We start from the raw sequence: 26888 nt of genomic DNA on the forward strand, positions 1-26888 counted from the left end.
TGCGGTCTCTAAAAAAAAAGAGAGGCGAAGGACTAACGGGGCTGGTTGAGCGGGCAAAATCCTATCACTCCCTTATAGGGAGTCCCTCTGCCCCGTTGGGCTTCAAAGCGGAGCAGGTAGGGCGGGCTGTGTGGAAGGACCCCCTCACACACCCGCCATTGCCACCCGGGGCATGGAGAAAGGTGGCAGATTGCCTCTGGGGGAGGCCTGCCTACTCCCAACTCCTGCAGTCCAGTACACGCACAAAATACACTTAAGAAAAAAAGAAAAGAAGAAAAAAAAGATGGCAATGGCTGGTTGGTAAGTTGGTATCCAATCGGAGTAATGGGGTTACCTGGCATTCGCACTTTAGTTTCTGCTCCTTCTGGAAGGCCAGGGTGCTGGTGAGGACGGTGGACGTGTAGCAGAAGCAGTGTTGGATTATGTGCTCATCCTCCTCTGTGTAGCTGAGAAAAGATGGACAGAAGACGTTATCATTGAATATCACATTACACTGAACCCCAGAACAGTCCAAGCATCTTCAAGGGGCCCAATAACAAGCAGATCAATATGCATCATTTACCATAATGACAGTCATATTCAGCAAAGAGCACCAATAGGAAAAGACAATTACACATACAGTGACATATGCGCCGAAGACTGAGCCTACAGAGTGCTTAATGGTAAACTAGCTTATTTTCAGTGAGCATCTCGCCTGCCCCCCACCCCCCCACATAATCATACATTGACATACTTGCTGTATCCTATTCCCTCCATTATAGCACAATACTAGATTTACAGATACTCACTCTACGGTATTTCTTTGCATTCACTCAGCCTCCCCGTTCAGCAACTCTTGAGATAACATCTCAGCCTCATAGATTGTATTCCTCTTCCATCAGTCACACCTGTCTGGTTGACGTGCATTGATACCGAGGAACAATATAACCTTCCACAGACTTTAGAGGAGTGTCTCACAACCATGACACCTTGGGGTGCTGCAAGAAGCATGAGACCAAGTTTGCGCTGGTTCCGAGATGGATAGAGGAATCTGATTTGATAAGGGAACTTCTGATGGTGTGAAGAGACTCTATCATGGGGCTACTCTGATGTCATAGGGGGCTCTGATATGATGGGGGACCTCTGATGTGATGGGGGACCTCTGATCTGAAGAGGAGACTTTGATATATGGGGGAATCTAATATTGTGGGATGACTCTGATGTGATAAGGAGACTCTAATATGATGGGGAGACCCTGTCATGGGGGTACTCTGATGTCATAAGGCACTTGGATGTAATGGGGATTCTCTGATGAGATGGGGGGGCCTCTGATGTGATGGGGGACTCTAATCGCATGGGGGCACCTCTGATGGGATAGGGAACCTTTGATGTTAAGGGGGGAATTTAATGTGATGGGGGGGACCTCTGAAATGATGGGGGAACCTTTAATGTGATGGAGGACCCCTGATGTGATGGGAGGACCTCTGATGTGATGGGAGGACCTCTGATGTGATGGGAGGACCTCTGATGTGATGGGGGGACCTCTGATGTGATGGGAGGTCTTTGATGTGATGGGGGGACCTCTGATGTGATGGGAGGTCTTTGATGTGATGGGGGGACCTCTGATGTGATGGGGGGACCTCTGATGTGATGGGGGACCTCTAATGAGATGAGGAACTTTTAATGTGATGGAGGATCTCTGATGTGAAGGGAGAGGGACCTTTGATGCGATGAAGGAACCTCTAATAAAATGGGAGGACTTTGATATGATGGGAGGATCTCTGATGTGATGGGGAACCTCTGATAAGATGGGGGAACCTCTGATGTGAACGGGGGACTTTGATGTGAACGGGGGGACTCTGATGTGAATGGGGGGACTCTGATGTGAACGGGGGGACCTCTGATGTGAACGGGGGGACCTCTGATGTGAATGGGGTGGGACTCTGATGGCATGGGGGAACCTTTGATATGATGGGGGGACATTTGATGCAATGGAAGGACCTCTGATGTAATGGGTGGACCTTTGATGTGACGGGGGGACCTTTGATGTGATGGGGGGACCTTAGATGTGATTAGAGGCCTCTGATGAGATTGGAGGACCTCTGATGTGATGGAGGACTCTGATGGCATGGCGGACCTCTGATGTGATAAGGGGGGCCTCTGATGTGATAAGGGGGGCCTCTGATGTGAAGGGGGGACTTCTGATGTGAAGGGAGGACCTTTGATGTAATGTGAGGACCTCTGATGTGATAAGGGGGACCTTTGATTTGAAGGGGGGACCTCTGATGTGAAGGGAGGACCTCTGGTGTGATGGAGGACCTCTGATGAGATTGGAGGACCTCTGATGTGATGGGGAACGTCTGATGTAAATGGGGGACTTTGATGGCATGGGGGACCTTTGATGTGATGGGAGGACCTCTGATGTGATGGGGGGACCTTTGATGTGATGGGGGGACCTTTGATGTGATGGGAGGACCTCTGATGTGATGGGGGGACATTTGATGTGATGGGGGACCTTTGATGTGAAGGGGGACATCTGATGTGAAGGGGGACATCTGATGTGAAGGGGGACATCTGATGTGAAGGGGGACCTTTAATGTGATGGGGGGACTTTGATGGCATGTGGGACCTCTGATGTAAAGGGGGGCCTTTGATGTGATAGGGGGACCTCTGATATGATGGGGGGACCTCTGATATGATGGGGGGACCTCTGATGTGAGGGGGAAGACCTCTGATGTGAGGGGGAAGACCTCTGATGTGAAGGGGGGGGCCTCTGACAAGATGGGGAACTCTAATGTGATGGGGGATTCTGACATGAAGAGGGGACTCCCGATTTGAAGTTTTCCCATTGATAAGTAACATTTACTTGTTAGACTGGGCCCTGGGGCCTCCAGATTTTGCGTACTTTAAAATTGTGCCACCACTGAAAAGAGGCCGCGAGACTCTGCCGTAGAGTGCAGTCGGTGATAGGTAGGTAGCCCAGTACAAGTGCTCTTTGGTTACCAGGAGCCGTGCGGCTGTTTCACGTCACTAGACACCTATTGTGTTCCCAGAGATCAGCAGGACACAGAGAGGACGCAGAGAGGAAGCAGAGAGGAAGCAGAGAGGACACAGAGAGGACGCAGAGAGGAAGCAGAGAGGAAGCAGAGAGGAAGCAGAAAGGAAGCAGAGAGGAGGCAGAGAGGAAGCAGAGAGGAGGCAGAGAGGAAGCAGATAGGAAGCAGAGAGGAAGCAGAGAGGAGGCAGAGAGGAAGCAGATAGGAAGCAGAGAGGAAGCAGAGCCTGCCTATGGAACAAACACACATCTCCATCCCTAGTAAAGTCTCTACTGACACAAAAAACATTATTCTCATTCCGGACTTAATATCTCCTTCTCTTTATCTCTGTGATTTTTGCGCTCTCGTTTGTCTGGGGGGCGCTCAACCGAGAACCTGTCACTAAAAAGGATGGATGGGGGTAGCCGGCCGCTATCCATCCTCTGGAATGAGCCATCTGCCGCATAGACGCCGGCCCATACATCACGCCAATCATTCGCCTTTTCAGGCACGGCGTACAGATGGTGACAGACAGGACATCGATTGTACAATGACGCCGTCCCCTCTGATGAGGCGCTGCAGCTTTAAAGGTCAGCTCATCCGGAAATGTCCACTAAGAGATGGAGGAGCGTGGCGTGTACACAGGAGAGAGTGATGGAGCGCCTCACCGAACTTCAGCTATATACATGCCGGTGTTCCATTGAATAGTGCCCTCTGTCGGAAAGTTCCCCCGCATGTGCAGTATAGAAGGGCACTCCAGCTGATTTCACAATCAGCTGGCTTCACGTCACCACGGCGCCTGCGCACATCGTAGGAGGCATTTTTCGACGGGAGATACCATTTGACGGGCACAATTGAAAGCTATGCAAGGGAGGGAGACCGTAGTTGTCAGATTGTACCTCGCTGTTGCGGGGCGTGTTTACAGTGCGCTCAAGGTCGGGCTTTGCCTGTGTCTAAGGGCGGGTTGCAACACGGACAAAACACGCCCTGCAACAGCGAGGCTTGATCTGACAACTACGGTCTCCCTCCGCTGTCACTTGTGCCCGTCAAATGGTATCTCCCGTCTAAAAATGCCTCCTACGATGTGCGCATGCGCCATGGTGTGCGTCAAGCAGGCACGTTTCGACGGAGGGCACTATTAGATAGAACACCGGCACTGGGGGGCTACAGATCATTGAGGAAACCATGAGTGCCAACATGTACTGTGACACCCTGAAGCAGAGCATGATCCCCTCCACTCAGAGACTGGGCCGCAGGGAAGTATTCCAACATGATAACGACCCCAAACACCTCCAAGACAACCACTGCCTTGCTAAAGAAGCTGAGGGTAAAGGTGATGGACTGGCCAAGACCTAAACCCCGATTGATCATCTGTGGGGCTCCTCAAATGGAAGGTGGAGGAGCGCAAGGTCTCCAACATCCACCAGCTCTGTGATGTCGTCATGGAGGAGGGGAAGAGGACTCCAGTGACAACCTGTGAAGTTCTGGTGACCTCCATGCCCAAGAGGGTTGAAAAATAATGGCGCCCACACAAAATATTGACACTTTGGGCCCCAATTTGGAAATTTTCACTTAGGGGTGTCCTCACTTTTGTTGCCAGCGGTTTAGACATTAATGGCTGTGTGTTGAGTTATTTGGAGGGGACGGAAAATTTACACCGTTATACAAGCTGTACACTCACTACACAACATTGTAGATACAAAGTGTCATTTCTTCAGTGTTGTCACATGAAAAGATTTACACAAATGTGAGAGGTGTACTTACTTTTGTGAGATACTGTGTATATCTGATGACAGGTGCACTTTACATAAGCCAATAAAGGACATCACTCCAACTCTAAACTTCTTACTTATGCAAAAGATATACAGCGAAAGCCAATCAAGATAAAAAGCTAAGACACAAATCGCCGTTTTTCCGGAACGCCGCACGCCGAGACGCCGCCAGTCAGCAGCCGGGATCTGATTAAGTCTTGTTGAGATCTCTTCTCCTCCGGCCGGGTAAATCTTTTAATCACTTCCACATCCAGACAGAGAATTAGGTGCTCACAATTTGCGCAATGCCGCCGGATTAGCCGCATACAAACTACTAATCAGAGGAGCCGCCAAGACGGCGAGTGAAATCCGCCGTGATGTTCCCATCAAATAGGATCTTTTCCCCCGAGAGCAGAGGAGACGCCGCCGGCGGGGGGGGGAAGCGGGTTCAGGCAACCCACCAAAGTCGCATTCGGGAGAAGAGTCAATGAGCGTTCGCACATTGGCGCATTAATACTTTCTAGTGGCCAGAATAAATGAATATTCCGTCAATCAGCTGATAATTCCTATCGGAAGAGATCGATCGGAAAAAAAAAATCGATCATTTATCAACCAGCATAAGAGAAAATAATAATAAATAATATAAAAAATATATATATATTAAATATAAATAGAATAAAATATATTATAAATAAAATAATAATAATAATAATAATAATAATAAATATATATATAATTTATATTTTATTCTATGTCTATTTATAATATATTTTATATTATTTATATTTTATTCTATTTAGATTTATAAATAGAAATAGAATAAAATATAAATAATATAAAATATAGGTAGTACACCACTGACAGATCACAACAGGAGCGAACACAGACCTCCCCCCACTTCTCACCCCAAATCCTTACTAATTTTGTTCTTTTAGGAATAATGTGCCCAGGGCAACCGCCCCCTGTGGCCCCACCCATGCTACGCCACTGTGCTATAGTGCTAACTATGTAAACACGCCCCTAGCGGTCAGCTTAAAAATGCAGTTACGATCCGACGGCGTAAGAGACTTACGCCTGTCGGATCTAACAGATATCTATGCGTAACTGATTCTAAGATTTAGGCGCATAGATACGACCGGACGGACGCAGAGATATACGACGGCGTATCTGGAGATACGCCGTCGTATCTCCTCTAAGAATCTGGCCCCATGTGTTTACTGTGATTTTCAGCTGGGATTCTGACTGTTCTGAACCTGGAAGTGCTCAGAATGTTCAGTGATCGAAATGCAGGTGAGGGAGTGGATGTTCTGAGAGATCCTCCTGCTCGTCATACGGACAACATTTACTGTAGTCCCCAAGGGAGCGGGCGAGCCTATAGGAGGCACAGAGGGGGTGCTCCACCTCCACCCAGGTCACTTTTACTTGATAGCCATCAAAATGGTAACAAGTACATGGTGGCTGCAGCCGTGACCTTCCTTCCTCCTTTAATTTCGAGGATGTTTATAAATGGCCTGTGGACATCAGCTGGTTTTACTTGTCCTAACCACCTGATGAAGTCCAATGACGAAACGAGTCAGACGAAGGTCTGACGTTATTTATCATGCACTGTAAATGTTATATATGCACCAGGAAGGTGAACATTTCACTGGTGGTATTTAATTATTGGCTTTGTTTCTGGGTATACGTGGTGGTCTCTCACATTGGATCTCTTTCCAATTCAATCTGAGGATATAATAAAGAGCGAAACTTGACCTTCCAATTTCTGGGGGTCTCAATCCTTCGTTGTGTTGCTCTTCAAGAGCTGGTATAAGAGAAATCTAGTTAACCAGCGCGCATTGGCGCACATGCACAGGCACACTAGAAGGAATATGCATTTGAGCATGCGCGAGCGCGCCCACACGTGCATGCACTGGCGCCAAACGCCCTATTTCAACCAAGCAATGACATGAACACATTCCTGAGTGGTCTTTCAGCTTGTTCCTGTTTGCCTGTGCCCTGATCTGCTTCCTGCCTACCTGTGTTTGACCCAGCTTGATCTCAACCCTTCTTTGGACTTCTGCCCGCCTACCTGTGACCTTGGCCTGTGTTTGACTCTGCTCTTGTCTCATGCTCCTGTACCTTGCTGCGTACCGACTCGCTTGCATCCTGTTTCTGCTTTAGTCTCACGTTCCTGTACCTGCATTGCCCGGCTGTTGATGACCCCTTGGCTTATGTTCCGGTTACGCTTCTGCTTACTGATCCAGCGTCACAGAGTTCCTGTTTCGGGCGCCTGTCTGAGGAACTACAGCCATTGGTTCCCTCTCAAGCCTCAGCTGGTGTCACTTGCTATACCGGCCCCTAATGTCACTCTGTGTCCTACACTCCCTGTCAGCTCTACCAGGGGTGTTGGACAGGAGGTGCAAGAGAAGCCCCCTCTACAGCTGGATCTCCACCAGGTATGTGACAGCTGGGTGGATCAGTGGCTGGGAAGCAATGGGCCAACGTGGAGGCCAAACCTGATTTAAGCCAGCCAAGCCTGCAGTCTCATGCTTGTGATAGCATGTGTAATACGTGCTTAAGCTCCCTGTCTGTCTGTCTGTCCTGCTCTACTGTTTAGATTCCCATCAGATATCGATCATTCTCTGAACTCTGCCTGCCTTTTGACTACAGGTTGGACACTGACTATTCTGAACCTTGCCTGCCTTGTACCTGGACTGTCATTGAACCACTCTGACTGTCTGCCAACCGCAAGTACCCGTTTGCTTTGCTCAGTTCATGCCTGTCCTAGCGTGGTGGCCAGGCATTATAGCATTGTGTAGAAGTTACATAGTTAGTTACATAGTTAGTCAGGTTGAAAAAAGACACAAGTCCATCCAGTTCAACCACAAAAAATAAAAAAACAAAAATAAAAAACACAGTAAAATCCTATACACCCAACTCCATTCCCACAGTTGATCCAGAGGATGGCAAAAAACCCCAGCAGAGCATGATCCAATTTGCTACAGCAGGGGAAAAAATTCCTTCCTGATCCCCCGAGAGGCAATCGGATTTACCCTGGATCAACTTTACCTACAAATCTTAATACTCAAGTTATATTCTGTACATTTAGGAAAGAATCCAGGCCTTTCTTAAAGCAATCTACTGAGCTGGCCAGAACCACCTCTGGAGGGAGTCTGTTCCACATTTTCACAGCTCTTACTGTGAAGAAACCTTTCCGTATTTGGAGGTGAAATCTCTTTTCCTCTAGACGTAAAGAGTGCCCCCTTGTCCTCAGTGTTGACCGTAAAGTGAATAACTCAACACCAAGTTCACTGTATGGACCTCTTATATATTTGTACATGTTGATCATATCCCCCCTTATTCTCCTCTTCTCAAGAGTGAATAAATTCAGTTCCTCTAATCTTTCCTCATAGCTGAGCTCCTCCATGCCTCTTATCAGTTTGGTTGCCCTTCTCTGCACTTTCTCCAGTTCTCTGATGTCCTGGGGGCACCCAGGTACTGGTAGGCCTGCTTGCCTTGTGGGAAAGAGGACTGCTATAGATGAAGAACACAGAAGCTGGCTAATGGCTATAGGGTCTGACCACCTGCATTAGTGGTTAGTGGGACAGTGGCACACCCTTTCTATGGCATGCATTAGCAATGAGGGAGGGGAGCACAGTTCTGCGTTCTTGCCATGGGCATTGGACAAACCTGTCCAGGTATTCCCTGGAAGCGTTCAGTTCCTGGGCACTTTCAGGTTCAGGGTGGTCAAACCTCGGCTACCATATTGAACATCTTTACACCTCATTTATACATGTTTCAAAGCAGATTGGGTCTCATAACTCTAGCTTGGGGGGTTCTCTGATGGAGGGGACTGTGTGAGAGTACTGGGCTAGGACCAAAGGTGTTGGTTCCTCAGACTGATGACTTCTGTACTTGCGCAATGAGGAGTGCCTCAAGTAAAAGTAGTGTACATATAATGCAAATTTGGTTCCAGACTTGGTTGGCAATAAGATACAACCAACACAATTTGGGGGGACTGGGCTCCCCCTTCTTCAGGGCTAACAGGGCCCCCCCAGTGGTTGCCGCAAAGAGGGGGAACCCAATCACCCAAAATGCAATGGCCGTATCATTTTATTAATAAAGTCTGAAAGCAAACCAATACCCGTTAAACTTTAACTCGAGGTGCTCCCCATTGCCCACATAGAAGCCAAGTCACGTTCCCTCCACAGTAATGAATATACTTTGTAGAGATACCGACGGCCGTGCACTTACTTTCCTCCTTGTTTGTTGAACACACAGGCCAGTGCCACCACCTGCGACGTCGCCCGACATATAACCGGAACACACAGCATGGAGCGAACCTCGAAGCCCAACATGTTGTTCAGCTGCTTGTGCTCTTCCTAAGGAGATAAGGAGAGAACAATTACTCCAAAAAGGCCAATCACAGGTGGCGATGTTCCTGTTATTATCCACCAGCTTTGGGTGTAGGACTGTGTTAACCCACCTTGGGATGTTCCCACACCACCCATGGCTTGCTCTAACATCATATAAAAATCCATTATGTGAGTTGAGACTCATTTTACTCACTCGTGATTAGTAGGATTTAGGTCCTTAGACTTACCCCGAAAGTCTTAGGGGGGGGAGAGCCCGTGACCTTATGGTCAGGTTCTCCACCTCGTAGGGTGTAGGTCAGGGGTCTTCAAACTACAGCCCTCCAATTGTTCAGGAACTACAATTCCCAACATGCCTAGTCATGTCTGTGAATGTCAGAGCTTTGCAAGGCCTCATGGAATGTGTAGTTCCACAACAGCTGGAGGGCCGTAGTTTGAGGATCCCTGGTGTAGGTCCCTAGACTTACACCAAAAGTCTTAGGGGGGGGGGGGAGAGCCCGTGACCTTATGGTCAGGTTCTCCACCTCGTAGGGTGTAGGTTCTCACACTTACCCTGAAAGTCTTAGGGGGGGGGGGGATCCCGTGACCTTATGGTCAGGTTCTCCACCTCGTAGGGTGTAGGTCCTCACACTTACCATGAAAGTCTTAGGGGGGGAGAGCCAGTGACCTTATGGTCAGGTTCTCCACCTCGTAGGGTGTAGGTCCTCACACTTACCTTGAAAGTCTTAGGGGGGGAGAGCCCGTGACCTTATGGTCAGGTTCTCCACCTCGTAGGGTGTAGGTCCTCACACTTACCTTGAAAGTCTTAGGGGGGAGAGCCTGTGACCTTATGGTCAGGTTCTCTACCTCGTAGGGTGTAGGTCCTCACACTTACCTTGAAAGTCTTAGGGGGGGAGAGCCCGTGACCTTATGGTCAGGTTCTCCACCTTGTAGGGTGTAGGTCCTCAGACTTACCCTGAAAGTCTTAGGGGGGAGAACCAGTGACCTTATGGTCAGGTTCTCCACCTCGTAGGATGTAGGTCCTCACACTTACCCCGAAAGTCTTAGGGGGGAGAGCCCGTGACCTTATGGTCAGGTTCTCCACCTCGTAGGATGTAGGTCCTCAGTCTAACCCTGAAAGTCTTAGGGGAGCAGCAGTGACCTTATGGTCAGGTTCTCCACCTCGTAGGGTGTAGGTCCTCAGTCTTACCCTGAAAGTCTTAGGGGAGCAGCAGTGACCTTATGGTCAGGTTCTCCACCTCGTAGGGTGTAGGTCCTCAGTCTTACCCTGAAAGTCTTAAGGGGGGGGCAGTGACCTTATGGTCAGGTTCTCCACCTCGTAGGGTGTAGGTCCTCAGACTTACCCTGAAGTCTTAGGGGGGGGCAGTGACCTTATGGTCAGGTTCTCCACCTCGTAGGGTGTAGGTCCTCAGACTTACCCCGAAAGTTTTAGGGGGGGGGACCAGTAACCTTATGGTCAGGTCAATGTTTTTCATTGAGGTTTATGAGGGGGGGGCTGTAATTTCTAGAACTAATAGGCAAACTACCGCCAAAAAGGCCATGGGAGGTCTGATACATTGTTCACAGTGCAGATCGGATCTGATACATTGTTTATAGTACAGATCGGATCTGATACATTGTTTATAGTACAGATCGGATCTGATACATCGTTCACAGTGCAGATCGGATCTGATACATTGTTTATAGTACAGATCGGATCTGATACATTGTTCACAGTACAGATCGGATCTGATACATTATTCACATCTTGAGACGGGTAACATGGAAGTCAGACAACATATGATTGTCCATAGGTTCAGTCTGGATTTTCCTATATTGTGTAATAATCAGTCTCTAGAATTCTCTGGAACATCTAATAATCTCGGTGCTGCTCTGGAGTGTTCCGCCCCCGCTACGTGTTTCGCTGACCCAGTCAGAGCCGCGTTGACTTTGAAGGTCTTATCTCACTCCCGCCAGCCTGCCTCGGGGTTACAGTTTTTTTGCCGCCTCCGGGCCAGAAATATCAGAATGTATAAAATATTCCGCCGCTCGTGTTTCTGCCTTCCGTCGTATCAAAGTGTGAATGGAATGAAATGCGCTTCGTGGAGTTTGCCGAGTCAGAGGAAAATATAAATACGAGGAACAGAACGCGGGCACAAGTGACGTCATACATATGATGAGCCGTCCGTAAAAAAAATCACTATTTATAGGCTTTGGTTACTATGGCAACAATCAACTTATTATTACACTACTGAGGAAGTGACGCGTTTCGCTATTCTTTACATCTAACCCGAAATATGACTTTTTTTAATTTGCTAAATTATCATCAATTTTATGACCACCCACCTAATATTGGGCAAGCCCCCGTTTTCCCACCAAGACAGCCCTGACCCATCGAGGTGCCGACTCCACACCATCCCAGAGGGTACCATGTGGTATCTGGCATCAAGGTGTACAGACCTGGGAACTCAGCACAGGAATGGTGGGAACCCCTCATAATGGGCACAGCGGGTGTACAGACCTGGGAACTCAGCACAGGGATGGTGAGAACCCCTCATAATGGGCACAGCGGGTGAATAGACCCGGGAACTCAGCACAGGAATGGTGGGAACCCCTCATAATGGGCACAGCGGGTGTACAGACCCGGGAACTCAGCACAGGGATGGTGGGAACCCCTCATAATGGGCACAGCGGGTGAATAGACCCGGGAACTCAGCACAGGAATGGTGGGAACCCCTCATAATGGGCACAGCGGGTGTACAGACCTGGGAACTCAGCACAGGGATGGTGAGAACCCCTCATAATAGGCACAGCGGGTGTACAGACCCGGGAACTCAGCACAGGGATGGTGGGAACCCCTCATAATGGGCACAGCGGGTGTTCAGACCCGGGAACTCAGCACAGGGACGGTGGGAACCCCTCATAATCGGCACAGCAGGTGTACAGACCCGGGAACTCAGCACAGGGATGGTGGGAACCCCCTCATAATGGGCACAGCGGGTGTACAGACCCGGGAACTCAGCACAGGGATGGTGGGAACCCCTCATAATGGGCACAGCGGGTGTACAGACCCGGGAACTCAGCACAGGGATGGTGGGAACCTCTCATAATGGGCACAGCGGGTGTACAGACCCGGGAACTCAGCACAGGGATGGTGGGAACCCCTCATAATGGGCACAGCGGGTGTTCAGACCCGGGAACTCAGCACAGGGATGGTGGGAACCCCTCATAATCGGCACAGCAGGTGTACAGACCCGGGAACTCAGCACAGGGATGGTGGGAACCCCCTCATAATGGGCACAGCGGGTGTACAGACCCGGGAACTCAGCACAGGGATGGTGGGAACCCCTCATAATGGGCACAGCGGGTGTACAGACCCGGGAACTCAGCACAGGGATGGTGGGAACCTCTCATAATGGGCACAGCGGGTGTACAGACCCGGGAACTCAGCACAGGGATGGTGGGAACCCCCTCATAATTGGCACAGCAGGTGTACAGACCCGGGAACTCAGCACAGGGATGGTGGGAACCCCCTCATAATTGGCACAGCAGGTGTACAGACCCGGGAACTCAGCACAGGGATGGTGGGAACCCCTCATAATTGGCACAGCAGGTGTACAGACCCGGGAACTCCTGACCATCACACCCATATGAGCTTGTTGGACACTCCATTCCAAAACTACGGCCATTATTATGGAGTTGCTCCCATTGTAGCTATACCGGCCTCTGCTCTTCTGGGAAGCCTTCTCATGAAATTTTGAAGGGTGTCTGTGGGGATTTGTGCCCCCCCCCCCCTGTGAGGTCAGGTACTGATGTTGGACGAGAAGATCTGGATCACCATTCCTCATTCTAGTTCATTCCAAAGGTGTTCAGTAGGGTTGAGGTCAGGACTCTGTGCAGGACACCCAAGCTCCTCCACACCAAACTGGTCACCCCATGTCTTTATGGGTCTGGTTTTGTACTGGGGGGGGGGGCACAATCATGCTGGAGAAGAAAAGGGTCTTCACCAAACTGTTATACCAAGATACTGACCGAACTGATGTCATGTAGAGTGATCGACTTCTTCTTGTCCACCACTTGGCCGAGATGTCCGAATGTCAGCTGAGGGGGGGAAATAAAAACATTTTCAGATTCTTCATTGCAATATTATTTCAGTTCTTGAGCCATGCTCATGAATGTCTAACACAAATCAGCCTCTTGCTGCAGCCAGAACACAACCTTGCCTTTCATCCCCTCCCCCTCATCTCCTCCTCCCGAAAAGAAGAGTTGGCAATTGAAAACGCACAGGAGCGAAAATAAAGCCACTTACCGGGAAGCTGATTTCTTCTTCAAGTATTTTATTACCGACAACCTGCAACAAATTAAAGGGACAGCGTCATTATTTGTTCACATAAGAGTAAAGTAACCACTTCCCTACCGTAGGACGTCATATGACGTCCTGGACTTTAGGGGGGGGGGATATCTGAATGATGGGGTAGCTACAGGCATCATTCAGATATCCTTCTTTGCAGCCGGCGATTCTGCGCACCATAAGAACAAATGTAGAGGCAGTTCCACTGCTTGATCGTTCTTATAGGCGGCGGGAGGGGACGTTTCCCCCTCCCGCCACCATCCGGTGCTTCTCCGGGCTCTCCCATGCCATCAGAGGCCCAGAGAACGAATCGGCTGACGCCGGATGAGGAGGATAGAGATTTTCGGTGACCAGATGGTCACCGGTCATCTCTATGACCGTCGGAGGCCCGGGCGTGACGTCATAACTTACCCGGAAGTAAACAAAGCCGCAATAGCGGCTGTCAGCATGAGACCAATGAATTTTTTTTCCTGATCTCTTGCTTACAGGCCCGGCTGGCCCCCTCCCGTTTAATTTTTTTGCATTACACCTGTAAGGGGCCCGATGGCCCCCTCCAGTTTTTTTTTCTTTGCATTACACCTGTAAGGGGCCCGATGGCCCCCTCCAGTTTTTTTTCTTTGCATTACACCTGTAAGGGGCCCGATGGTCCCCAGGGCCCATTACAGGCCCTGCTGGCCCCCTCCCGTTTTATTTTTTTTATTTTTCTTTGCAGTACACCTGTAAGGGGCCCGATGGTCCCCAGGGCCCCTAACAGGCCCGGCTGGCCCCCTCCTGTTTTTATTTTCTATTACACCTGTAAGGGGCCCGATGGTCCCCAGGGCCCCTTACAGGCCCGGCTGGCCCCATCAAGCTTGAATGGAATTCCGCCGGGAAAATTCCATCGGATTTTATCCCATCGGAAATTCCGATCGTGTGTACGGGGGCATAACAGGCTTCCAAACGGGTAAAGAGCGGCGCACTGCTGTGCGTTCACTGTTTACTTAGTGTTGTGTTATGGAAGTGAATAAATCGCTTTCCTAACACTGACCCGCCTCTCAGCCAATCAGGTGCTTGGGTCTGGTTACCTGTCACCTGATTGGCTGAAGCGACAGGCGCTGTGATTGGATGCCTATGCAGGGTGGAGTACCATATAGAGGGCTTATCACCTGTTTCCAAAACCCTTCATTTGGGGGGTGGGTGCTCGTGGCCCGTAAACCAAGCTGCCATTTATATTTGCAATTTACATTTTTTTTTTGCAAATGTCATTGTTGCTGTAGTAGGTTATATCCAGGGGTGGACTGACAACTCATGTGGCCCCTGGGCAATAGAAGATTATGGGGCCCCCCGGCTTACAGGTGGCCACCACAACAGGAGGCAGTGCAGAGGCCGGACAGCTAAAATCTCAGGATTTTCACATCAAAAGCATGTCGGTTTCAGACATATCAGGGACAGATGTAAAAAAAAAACAGATTTTTACATACTGTCCCTGGTTTTAGTGAACCTGGCAACCCTGATGGGGCCCCTAGTGGCATGGGGCCCGCAAAATTAAAAACGCAAAAAAGTGTCTGCCAGCAAAGGGGTTCAATCTGCTGTAAATAGCGGCGCTCCCTTAAACCGATGCTCATAACCGGTTGTTTACCAGGAGCCTGAAAAGCGCGTTCCTGTAAAAGGCTGTGATGGGAAATGGCGTATTATTAATTCAGCGTTTATAAGATTATCTCAGCCAATTAACCTTCTCCGTGTATCATACAAAGCTGATAAAAAACACAACGCATTCCTCCGCCGATAACAATTATTCTCGCTGATCCATGGCCGGCCCGCGGCGTGTAAACAGTCAGCCGTGCGAGCGGTGGGGGTCACATTGTACTGACCCGCTCGCCTGAGATCTGGGGCATCAAAGGACACGTTCTGCCTGCTGGAGCGCGCTGGTTACATGCCAGGGATCTTTTAATTAGTTCCTTCGTGTCGCCCCACAGCAGAAAGTTTAAAGGTGTAAAAAGAGTGATTTCGTGGGAGTGTGTCCAGGATTTTTTAAGAATATGTTTAGGATTTATTGGCAGCGATTTATTGGGAGTGTTTATGGGATTTATTAGGAGTGTTTATGGGACTTATTGGGTCTGTGTCTGGGATTTATTGGGAATGTGTTGGAATTTATTGGGAATATGTCCAGGATTTATTGGGAATATGTCCGGGATTTATTGAGAATGTGTTGGAATTTATTGGGAATGTGTCTGGGATTTATTGGGACTGTGTCTGGGATTTATTGGGACCTTGTCCGGGATTTATTGGGAGTGTGTATGGGATTTATTGGGACTGTGTCCGGGATTTATTGGGAGTGTGTATGGGATTTATTGGGAGTGTGTCCGGGATTTATTGGGAATGTGTTGGGATTTATTGGGAATATGTCCAGGATTTATTGGGAATATGTCCGGGATTTATTGGGACTGTGTCTGGGATTTATTGGGAATGTGCTTGGGATTTATTGGGACCTTGTCTGGGATTTATTGGGACTGTGTCCGGGATTTATTGGGAGTGTGTATGGGATTTATTGGGAGTGTGTCTGGGATTTATTGGGGCTGTGTCCGGGATTTATTGGGTTTATGTCTGGGATTTATTGGGACTGTGTCCGGGATTTACTGGGACTGGGTCTGGGATTTATTGGGGCTGTGTCTGGGAATTATTGGGTATATAAATAAATTTTTTTAAATAAAGGACTTTACACTTTTTTGGTGAATAGGTGGGCCATGTACCCCATACTCATTCGCATATGGGGTGGGGTAGGGCGGGGCCTCCTTGTTAAAGGGGGCTTTCAGGTCCTAATAAGCCCCCAGATCACATCATTTTTGATGATTTGTCGACCCTTTTTGTTCAATGGGCTGCCTTAACACATGGCATAATGTGCATTAATACATGGGCATGGGCACATTTGAAAATGTAAATGGGCACCCCCAATGTTCAACCAAAATATTTATTTTTTCCCCCTGTAAATCCCTCTAAACTGCATGAATACACAGAGAAGTCCGAGGACTTAGATACGGCCGCACACTTACCTGGCAGAACAGCTGGTGACTCTCTTCGGACACAAGGAGGAGGCAGGAGCAAGGGGACTGGGTCTGCTGTTCCAGCTGTAAGAGAAGAAGATCCGGGTCAGACATGACCATGCAGAGCAAAGAGGTACAAACAAGATGTATGTACACCCCAACAATCAAGTACTCTTATTCCCTCTATTTTGGGCTGTGTTCCTTATACAAATGATGGGGCCCAGGCTGCGTTCATTATACAAATGATGGGGACCAGGCTGCGTTCATTATACAAATGATGGGGCTCAGGCTGCGTTCATTATACAAATGATGGGGCCCAGGCTGCGTTCATTATACAAATGATGGGGCCCAGGCTGCGTTCATTATACAAATAATGGGGACCCAGGCTGCGTTCATTATACAAATGATGGGGCCCAGGCTGCGTTCATTATACAAATAATGGGGACCCAGGCTGCGTTCATTATACAAATGATGGGGCCCAGGCTGCGTTCATTATACAAATGATGGGGCCCAGGCTGCGTTCATTATACAAATGATGGGGCCCAGGCTGCGTTCATTATACAAATAATGGGGACCCAGGCTGCGTTCATTATACAAATGATGGGGCCCAGGCTGCGTTCCTTATACAAATGATGGGGCCCAGGCTGCATTCATTATACAAATGATGGGGCCCAGGCTGCGTTCATTATGATGGGGACCAGGCTGCGTTCATTATGATGGGGACCAGGCTGCGTTCATTATACAAAGGATGGGGGCCAGGCTGCGTTCATTATACAAATGATGGGGACCAGGCTGCGTTCATTATGATGGGGCCCAGGCTGCGTTCATTATACAAATGATGGGGCCCAGGCTGCATTCATTATACAAATGATGGGGCCCAGGCTGCGTTCATTATACAAATGATGGGGCCCAGGCTGCATTCATTATACAAATGATGGGGCCCAGGCTGGGTTCAGTATACAAATGATGGGGCCCAGGCTGCGTTCATTATACAAATGATGGGGCCCTGGGGTTGTGTTCATCATACAAATGGCATGGCCTCTGCCTTTGTTCATAATACAAATAACTGAGCCCCTAGGCTGTGTTCATCAAACAAAGATGGGGCCCAGGGTGTGTTCATGATACAAATGATGGGGCCCGGGCTGTGTTCATTAAACAAATGATAGGGTCGTGCTGATCATAGGAATGAGGGGGGTGCCAGGCTTTGCTTATCATAAAAGTGATGGGCCCCTTGGTTACGTTCATCATACAAATGATGGGACCCCGGCTGTGTTCTTTGTGAATGTCTTGGAGGAAGTGTTGTAATATATGTTGTAATATGTTGGCCGATTTATGTGGGATGTATATATATATATATATATATATATATATATATATATATATATATATATATATATTGTAAGTCCAAAATTGACCAGGCCAGATTTCAGTCCAGGATGGGTCTATTTTACACATGAAACCTGTAATTACATGTTACACATCAAAAGACTGTCAATAGGCAAAGAGACAGGATGGGTATACTTTACACATCAAACCAATCAAACCATTACTCAGGCCACATGTAATCTAATTACTTATTAGAGGGAGCTTATTAGTATGCAAGGATGTATACTAATTAGTTACTCCGGCTGGGGTCATTAGCTGTCACTCTATAAGACAGGATGTAAATCAAAGACGGCCAATCAAATTGCTCAGCTATTCAGTGAATAGGGAATATAATCCTGGAGTTTAGTCTTGTCAATGAGAATATAGGGCCATATCCTCAAAAGAGATACTCCGGCGTAAGCCGTCGTATCTCTGGTTCTAACTTTGGAACTGATCCTCAGAAGCAGTTTTCCTAAGTTAGGCAGAAGATCAGACATCTGTAAGGGACTTACACTGCCGGATCTTAGGATGCAGTACCGCATCCGCCACTGGGGGCATTTCGAGTCGAAATGCCTCTTCTGGTATGCAAATTAGCACTTAGGGCGATCCTCAAAGCTTTTGTGCTTAGTTTTTTCGCCGTAAGTGTTAGTTTGCCTGGTGTAAAACTAGGGCTGCTTTTACAAAGTGTAAAGTTAGTCACACCTTGTAAAGGCCCATTCAAGCGACGGCATTTGGTATGCATTCCCGAGGGAGAACTCCACGGCAATTTGTAAAATCCAAACCGGCATGGGTTCCCCCCCAGGAGCATACCAGGCCCTTAGGTCTGTTATGGGTTGTAAGGAGACCCCCCCTCCGCCGAAAAATCGACGTAGGGGGTCCCCCTACAATCCATACCAGACCCGTATCCAAAGCACGCTACCCGGCCGGTCAGGAATGGGAGTGGGGACGAGCGAGCGCCCCCCCCCCCTCCTGAGCCGTGCCAGGCCGCATGCCCTCAACATGGGGGGGTTGGGTGCTCTGGGGCAGGGGGGCGCACTGCGGGCCCCCCCACCCCAGAGCACCCTGTCCCCATGTTGATGAGGACAGGACCTCTTCCCGACAACCCTTGCCGTTGATTGTCGGGGTCTGCGGGCGGGGGGCTTATCGGAATCTGGGAGTCCCCTTTAATAAGGGGGTCCCCAGATACCGGCCCCCCACCCTAAGTCCCATCATGCTCCGGCAGGTACCCACGTGGTGGGTGCCTACCCACGTGCACCCACCACGTGGGTACCTACCGGAGCATGATGGGACGGTGATGCCTATATAAATGGGATGCAAGGCGCGCTTCCATCATTGCAGTGACAAGATGCGACGAGGCAACATCGGAAGAGGGGAGAAGAACAGAAGAGAAGAAGGTGACGTCACAGAAGACCGCGCCGGCTGCCTGTTAGAAATTGAGCTAACACACAAAGATAGCAGGCAGCCAGCGCTGAAGAAGAAGGCACCGGACATCTGCAGAAGAACCGGGGTTCGCCGAGTCAAGAGCGGAAGAGGGGAGAAGATGGAAGAAGACCCCCGGAGAGCGGAAGAAGAAACCCCCCCTGGAGAGTGGAAGAAGACCCCCGGAGAGTGGAAGAAGAAGCCCCCCCTGCTAATAGAGCTAATAAAGAAGACAGGGGGGGCATCCGGAGCAGAATAATAAATTATTTTAAAAACCCTTGTGTTGTGTGTTTACTAAATTTTACTTTTTGCCTCCAGGTGAATGGATAGGGGTACGATGTACCCCATATCCATTCACTTAGGGTGGGGGGCCGGTATCTGGGGACCCCCTTATTAAAGGGGACTCCCAGATTCCGATAAGCCCCCCGCCCGCAGACCCCGACAACCAACGGCAAGGGTTGTCGGGAAGAGGTCCTGTCCTCATCAACATGGGGACAGGGTGCTCTGGGGTGGGGGGGCCCGCAGTGCGCCCACCTGCCCCAGAGCACCCAACCCCCCCATGTTGAGGGCATGCGGCCTGGCACGGCTCAGGAGGGGGGGGGCGCTCGCTCGTCCCCACTCCCATTCCTGACCGGCCGGGTAGCGTGCTTTGGATACGGGTCTGGTATGGATTGTAGGGGGACCCCCTACGTCGATTTTTCGGCGGAGGGGGGGTCTCCTTACAACCCATAACAGACCTAAGGGCCTGGTATGCTCCTGGGGGGGGAACCCATGCCGGTTTTTTCTTTGAAAATTGGCATGGAGTTCTCCCTCAGGAATGCATGCTGAGCGACGTTATCATTTTTTTTTATAATTATTTGTTTTCCCGGCGCGTATATTTTTTTTCACCCGTCGCAACTTTAGTGTCCCGTCGCAATCCACAAAGCCGCCCGGCGTCAATTACGTTCGCGCGATGCACGTCTGGAAAATTACGTCACACGCATGCGCAGTACGGCCGGCGCGGGAGCGCGCCTCATTTAAATTATAAACGTCCCCTGGAGAGGAGGACCGCCTTACGACGGCGGCACTTAAGTTACACGGCCTGAAATTTCTAGGTAAGTGCTTTGAGGATCAGGCACTTAGGTAGAAACTTTAAGTCAGTGTAACTTAACTGCTGAAAGTTAAGTTACGCCGCCTGGCTGAGGATTTGGCCCATATTCCCTATGTATTCTCTGTATGAATATGGCACAGGTCTAGAAGTGATGAGAATATATTCTCTATGTATTCTCTGATATGGAGGCACAGGTCTAGGAAGAGATTTGAATTATATGCTCTGTTGGATTTTGTATCGTCTGTGGACTTTGGACTTTGTTCGTTATTGGAAGTTAAATAAAATGCATTCTCTGGAGAGCCTGGTGTGTTGCTGCGGAACAACAAATTTATAGTCATCATACTAACACCTAAATATCAATTATCTGATCGGACTGAACATAATACATTGAGATCACTACAGGCAGGACAGAAGTCATTGGATCTATTATGCAGAAGATAAGGGGGCAAACTTGCTAATGATGGCAGTTTATAAAGCAGATTTACTTCACACACGTTAGCTATATTACTAGGTAAAGCTCTGGCCAGTGAATGTGGTGGCTGGGGGTCTCCATATCAATGAAAGTGTGATTTTCATAGTTTCAAAATGACCACAGCAGAAAAACAAGTTTTTCCAACAAATTCAGCCAACCCTCTTACAATACACAGTAGGCTACGGAATGTTTATGGAGATGACATCATTGACAAGAGCAACTTGTTGTCATTCATGACTCTTGTCAATAGTGTCATCTCTGTAAACATTCTGTATCCTTCTGTGGATGTCAGACAGCTTGCACCCTCTCCTTCATCAAGAACTCAATGGCAGCATATTGCTTCTGATTGGAATTAATTATTTACAGAAGAAGAAAAAGAAGACAAAAGAAGAAAAAGAAGACAAAAGAAGAAAAAGAAGACAAAAGAAGAAAAAGAAGACAAAAGAAGAAAAAGAAGACAAAAGAAGACAAAAGAAGACAAAAGAAGAAAAAGAAGACAAAAGAAGACAAAAGAAGACAAAAGAAGAAAAAGAAGACAAAAGAAGAAAAAGAAGACAAAAGAAGACAAAAGAAGACAAAAGAAGACAAAAGAAGACAAAAGAAGAAAAAGAAGACAAAAGAAGAAAAAGAAGACAAAAGAAGAAAAAGAAGACAAAAGAAGACAAAAGAAGACAAAAGAAGAAAAAGAAGACAAAAGAAGAAAAAGAAGACAAAAGAAGAAAAAGAAGCCAAAAGAAGAAAAAGAAGCCAAAAGAAGAAAAAGAAGACAAAAGAAGAAAAAGAAGACAAAAGAAGAAAAAGAAGACAAAAGAAGAAAAAGAAGACAAAAGAAGACAAAAGAAGAAAAAGAAGACAAAAGAAGAAAAAGAAGACAAAAGAAGAAAAAGAAGACAAAAGAAGACAAAAGAAGACAGAAGAAGACAGAAGAAGAAGAAAGAAGAAGAAGAAGAAGACAGAAGAAGAAGACAGAAGAAGAAGACAGAAGAAGAAGAAAGAAGAAGACAGAAGAAGAAGAAAGAAGAAGAAGAAGAAGACAGAAGAAGAAGAAAGAAGAAGAAGAAGAAGACAGAAGAAGAAGACAGAAGAAGAAGAAAGAAGAAGAAGAAGAAGACAGAAGAAGAAGACAGAAGAAGAAGACAGAAGAAGAAGAAAGAAGAAGACAGAAGAAGAAGAAAGAAGAAGAAGAAGAAGACAGAAGAAGAAGAAAGAAGAAGAAGAAGAAGACAGAAGAAGAAGACAGAAGAAGAAGAAAGAAGACAGAAGAAGAAGACAGAAGAAGAAGAAAGAAGACAGAAGAAGAAGACAGAAGAAGAAGAAAGAAGAAGAAGAAGAAGACAGAAGAAGAAGACAGAAGAAGAAGACAGAAGAAGAAGAAAGAAGAAGACAGAAGAAGAAGAAAGAAGAAGAAGAAGAAGAAGACAGAAGAAGAAGAAGAAGACAGAAGAAGAAGAAGAAGACAGAAGAAGAAGACAGAAGAAGAAGAAAGAAGAAGAAGAAAGAAGAAGAAGAAGAAGACAGAAGAAGAAGACAGAAGAAGAAGAAAGAAGAAGAAGAAAGAAGAAGAAGAAAGAAGAAGAAGAAAGAAGAAGAAGAAAGAAGAAGAAGAAAGAAGAAGAAGAAAGAAGAAGAAGAAAGAAGAAGAAGAAAGAAGAAGAAAGAAGAAGAAAGAAGAAGAAGAAAGAAGAAAGAAGAAAGAAGAAAGAAGAAAGAAGAAGAAGAAGAAGAAGAAGAAGAAGAAGAAGAAGAAGAAGAAGAAGAAGAAGAAGAAGAAGAAGAAGAAGAAGAAGAAGAAGAAGAAGAAGAAGAAGAAGAAGAAGAGTTACTCTACTGCAGGGGCGGACTGACCATTGAGTCACTCGGGCACTGCCCGAGGGCCCCATGCCACTAGGGGGCCCCATCCGGGTTGCCAGGCTCAGTAAAACCAGGGACAGTATGTAAAAATCTGTGTTTTTTTTAGATCTGTCCCTGATATGTCCGAAAATGACATGCTTTTAATGTGAATATCCCAAGATTTTAGCTGCCCTGCCTCTGCACTACCTCCTGGCGTGGTGGCCATCTGTAAGCCAGAGGGGCCCCATAATCTTCTATTGCCCGGGGGCCCCATGAGTTGTCAGTCCGCCCCTGCTCTACTGACAAGTGAAGTTTGCACAGAAGAAGAAAGAAGGAGGAAGAAGAAGAAGGGAGGAGGAGAAGAAGAAGAAGAAGAAGAAATAAGATACAAGATAAAGAAAGAAGAGTTATGCTGCGTACACACGATCGGTTAAACCGATGAGAATGATCTGATGGACCGTTTTCATCGGTCAAAACTGATCGTGTGTGGGCGCCATCGGTTATTTAACCATCGGTTAAAAAAAAGCCAATGCCGCGTACACACGATCGGTCCATCCGATGAAAACAGTCTGATAGATTTTTCCATTGGTTAACAGATGAAGCTGACTGATGGTCAGTCGTGCCTACACACCATCAAATAAAAAACCGATCGTGTCAGAACGCGGTGACGTAAAACACAACGACGTGCTGAAAAAAAAAGAAGTTCAATGCTTCCAAGGATGCGTCGACTTGATTCTGAGCATGCGTGGATTTTTAACCGATGGACGTGCCTACAAACGATCGTTTTTGACCTATCGGTTAGGAATCCATCGGTTAAATTTAAAGCAAGTTAGCGTTTTTTAACCGATGGTTAAATAACCGATGGCGCCCACACACGATCGGTTTTGACCGATGAAAACAGTCCATCAGACCGTTGTCCTCTGGTTAACCTATCGTGTGTACGAGGCCTTACTCTACTGACAAGTGAAGTTTGCACAGAAGAAGAAAGAAGGAAGAAGAAGAAGGAATACAGAAGAAGAAGAAAGAAGGAAGAAGAAGAAGGAATACAGAAGAAGAAGAAAGAAGGAGAAGAAAGAAGAAAGGAGAAGAAGAAGAAAGAAGGAGAAGAAAGAAGGAGAAGAAAGAAGGAGAAGAAGAAGAAAGAAGGAGAAGAAAGAAGAAAGAAGAAGAAAGAAGAAGAAGAAGAAGAAGAAGAAGAAGAAGAAGAAGAAGAAGAAGAAGAAGGAGAAGGAGAAGAAGGCCCCGTACACATGGCCAAAATCACATCGGAATTCCGACAGAATTTTTAATCGGAGAAAAAGAGAACGTGTTCTCTATCTAAAATCCGACGGAATTCCTCTGAATTTCTGATGGAAAAAATCCGATGGGACATACACACGTCCGTCTGACTTTTTCCATCGGAAATTCCGATCGTGTGTACGGGGCTTTACGCTACTGACAAGTGAAGTTTGCACAATCTATGTAAATTAATAAAAAAGTTATGCCCACTTTTGCTTTATTTTCAGTACAGTCCTCATATTTTCTAGCTGCAGATCATGACATGAATTCTGGTGATGTATGAAGAGCAAGTACAGACGCGGTGTTACTTTTCAGGATCTAATACTAGGACAATAAGTATTATTCATTGGACCGGCTCCAGAGTCCTCCACCAAGAAATCTTCATAACATTATTCCAATAATCCATTATTCAGCTTTTTCTTCTCCGATAATTCACTGCCGAATGGGCTCTGTGTTACAGATAATATTGCTGAGCTGCAGCAATGAATGTTCATTATGTAATAGATCAGTCAACGTAAAATAAAACTGTCTTTTCTGGATGATTCATCCACTTGCCACCCGTCCAGCCAAGACATTAAAATCCGTCTGATGACAGCCGCAGGGTGACTAGAGAACTCGCAGACCAGGACAGAGGTAATGCGTATGCTAAAATGGATTATATTTTTCCTTTCTTTAAATATTTGTGATTATTGGGGTAGATTCAGGTACAGCTGCGCGCTCCTTACGGAGGCGCAGTGTACCCTTTTTACCCTACGCAAATTATTTGCGCTACGCTTCATTCATGAAGCAGTAGCCACGTAATTTGCGTGGGCGCAAAAATGCCCTGCGTAAGGGCGCCTAATGCAAATGATCCCGTAGGGGGCGGGAATCATTTAAATTAGGCGCGTTCCCGCGCCGAGCGTAGAGCGCATGCTCTGTCGGGAAACTTTCCTGACGTGCATTGCGGTAAATGACGTCGCAAGGACGTCATTTGCTTCAAAGTGAACGTGAATGGCGTCCAGCGCCATTCACGATTCACTTACGCAAACTACGTACATTTCAAATTTCGCGACGCGGGAACGACGGGTATACTTAGCATTGGCTGCCCCTGCTTTTAGCATGTGCAGCCTTACGTGAAACCCGACATACGCAAACAACGTAAACTGCGTACGCAGGGCTCGCGTAACGTTGTGAATCGGCGTTAGTATGCAATTTGCATACTATACGCTGACCACAACGGGAACGCCCCCTATCGGCCAACGTAAGAATGCAGCCTACGATATGACGGCATAAGGAGGCTTATGCCAGTCATTTCTTAGGCTGCAGTCGGCGTAACGAGGTTCCTGAATCAGGAGCACTCGTTACACCGGAGCAAGTAAGCAATTGCGCTGCGTAACTATGGTTACGCAGACGCAATTGCTTCTTGAATCTAGGCCATTATTTACTATCCTTGCCCTTCTTCTATCCCTAAAACTCTACAATGAAGCTCCAGTAGGGGGCAAAAAGTGCCAAGGAGGACAGACGGCTCTACCATCAATTGTCTACTCCAATGAGGTTTTTCCATGTTTTCATTTGGTATCAAGAGGAGGTGATGAGCCCAGAGTGACTTGGATCATAGGACTGACTTGTATTTTATATATTTATTAGGCCATTAGGGTGCCTTTAAAGCTGGGCAATAATACCAAAGCTGCAGGTGGCCCCTCAAGCCGTCCATTGTCCGTCTTTGTAAAAGTTGACTTTACGAAAGGGAGGAATGCTGAGGGAGTGCGAATACGGAGAGCACTAACCAGAATAATAGCTTCTGTCTCCAGAGAGCTGGAGGCAGAGGAGGCGGTGGTACCCACCTGTGGCGGCCAATAGCGATAAAGCACTAGCATTGTTAGCGGCCCTGCTGGAGAACGCTCCGCCGCTGGGACAGAGTCTTTGTCTTGTATTGTATGAGATTCTCCGAAGGACGGAGCCAAGTTTCTGATGTTGAATTTCTCTGCCATAAGAGCTGGAATCAACCACACATCTACATCCCAACCGCTTCAGACAACAAAGAAATAGACTATGCTTCTGCTTTATTAGATAAACATATGAATGAAATCTGCTCAGTCTATTTTTTTTTTTTTTTTTATCAATTAATATACCAAGCTTTTGTTCATTGTGTTTTATAATTGTAGCACCCTCCTAGAGTAGTGTAAGCTATTAGGTACATTTATTTAGCTCCTCCGTAATCACTGGAGCAGGGGTTGATTGTTTAGGTCTTCTCAGTGTTTTATATGCTGCTGGTCTGATTACTTTCCCCTGTATTATAGAGGCTTTTAGGATTACAGTGGGAGTATGCACCCTAAATATTTATGGAACACCAGCCAATCCCTGGGGAGGTATGCACAGAAGGTGGTGTAAGTGCTCATAAAAAGTCTGGGGTCCAAGGCAGAGGAGAGAGTTCCTGGGTCCAGTCCTGCTGGAAGAGACCTCTGTGCAGGAGTTCTGGGACAGAGTTCCTGAAGGTGCCACCCAAAGACATTGAGGGTCCAGCTGAGGCTTCAGCTTGGGTGGCTATTCACAAAGACTTAGTTCTGGAGTTTATTAGGGTCTGGAGATTGGAGAGAATGAGGAGGAAGTTGGGGGGAAAGTGTCCAGCTGTTCTATGGTGGTGGGAGATCATGTCTCCCTCACTGGAACGTGCCCAGTGGATATTGGAAGGAGGCAACTGATGATCCGGTGGCTGTGTAATTGACCCTGGCACTGGAAGTTAGTGACTGTATGCAGCTTTATCCTGGTCCATTGGGAAAGGTCCCAGTCTCCTGCCAGTACTAAATTCAGAGGGAAATTGTGTGTAGATCAGCAAGCTAGAGAAAAGTCCTCAAAGTGTTCAGTTTTGGGGTATCCCATGCTCTTTCACTCCCTCTACGTCCCAATAAAAACAGAAAAAAAGAAGCTCCAAGACTGTTTCTCTGAACCAGTGAATGGAGAAAATGCTATGTGTCTGGCTGTGTCTGC

General features: G+C 47.5%; 1 protein-coding gene across 1 annotated transcript in view; it reads right to left on the reverse strand.

Moving 5' to 3' along the window:
- Positions 1-26888, reverse strand: part of LOC120921542 (cGMP-dependent 3',5'-cyclic phosphodiesterase-like) — a gene marked incomplete at its 5' end in the record, with an annotated part of 126698 nt that overhangs the window by 70955 nt on the left and 28855 nt on the right. The window contains 5 exons of the mRNA XM_040334041.1: positions 335-446; positions 8999-9126; positions 13129-13197; positions 13406-13447; positions 16477-16551. Of these exons, the coding sequence (XP_040189975.1) occupies positions 335-446; positions 8999-9126; positions 13129-13197; positions 13406-13447; positions 16477-16551 (426 nt within the window). The remainder of the gene's footprint in view (positions 1-334; positions 447-8998; positions 9127-13128; positions 13198-13405; positions 13448-16476; positions 16552-26888) is intronic.

This window comes from Rana temporaria (assembly GCF_905171775.1).
Source record: "Rana temporaria chromosome 2 unlocalized genomic scaffold, aRanTem1.1 chr2bb, whole genome shotgun sequence".
Classification (NCBI taxonomy): domain Eukaryota; kingdom Metazoa; phylum Chordata; class Amphibia; order Anura; family Ranidae; genus Rana; species Rana temporaria.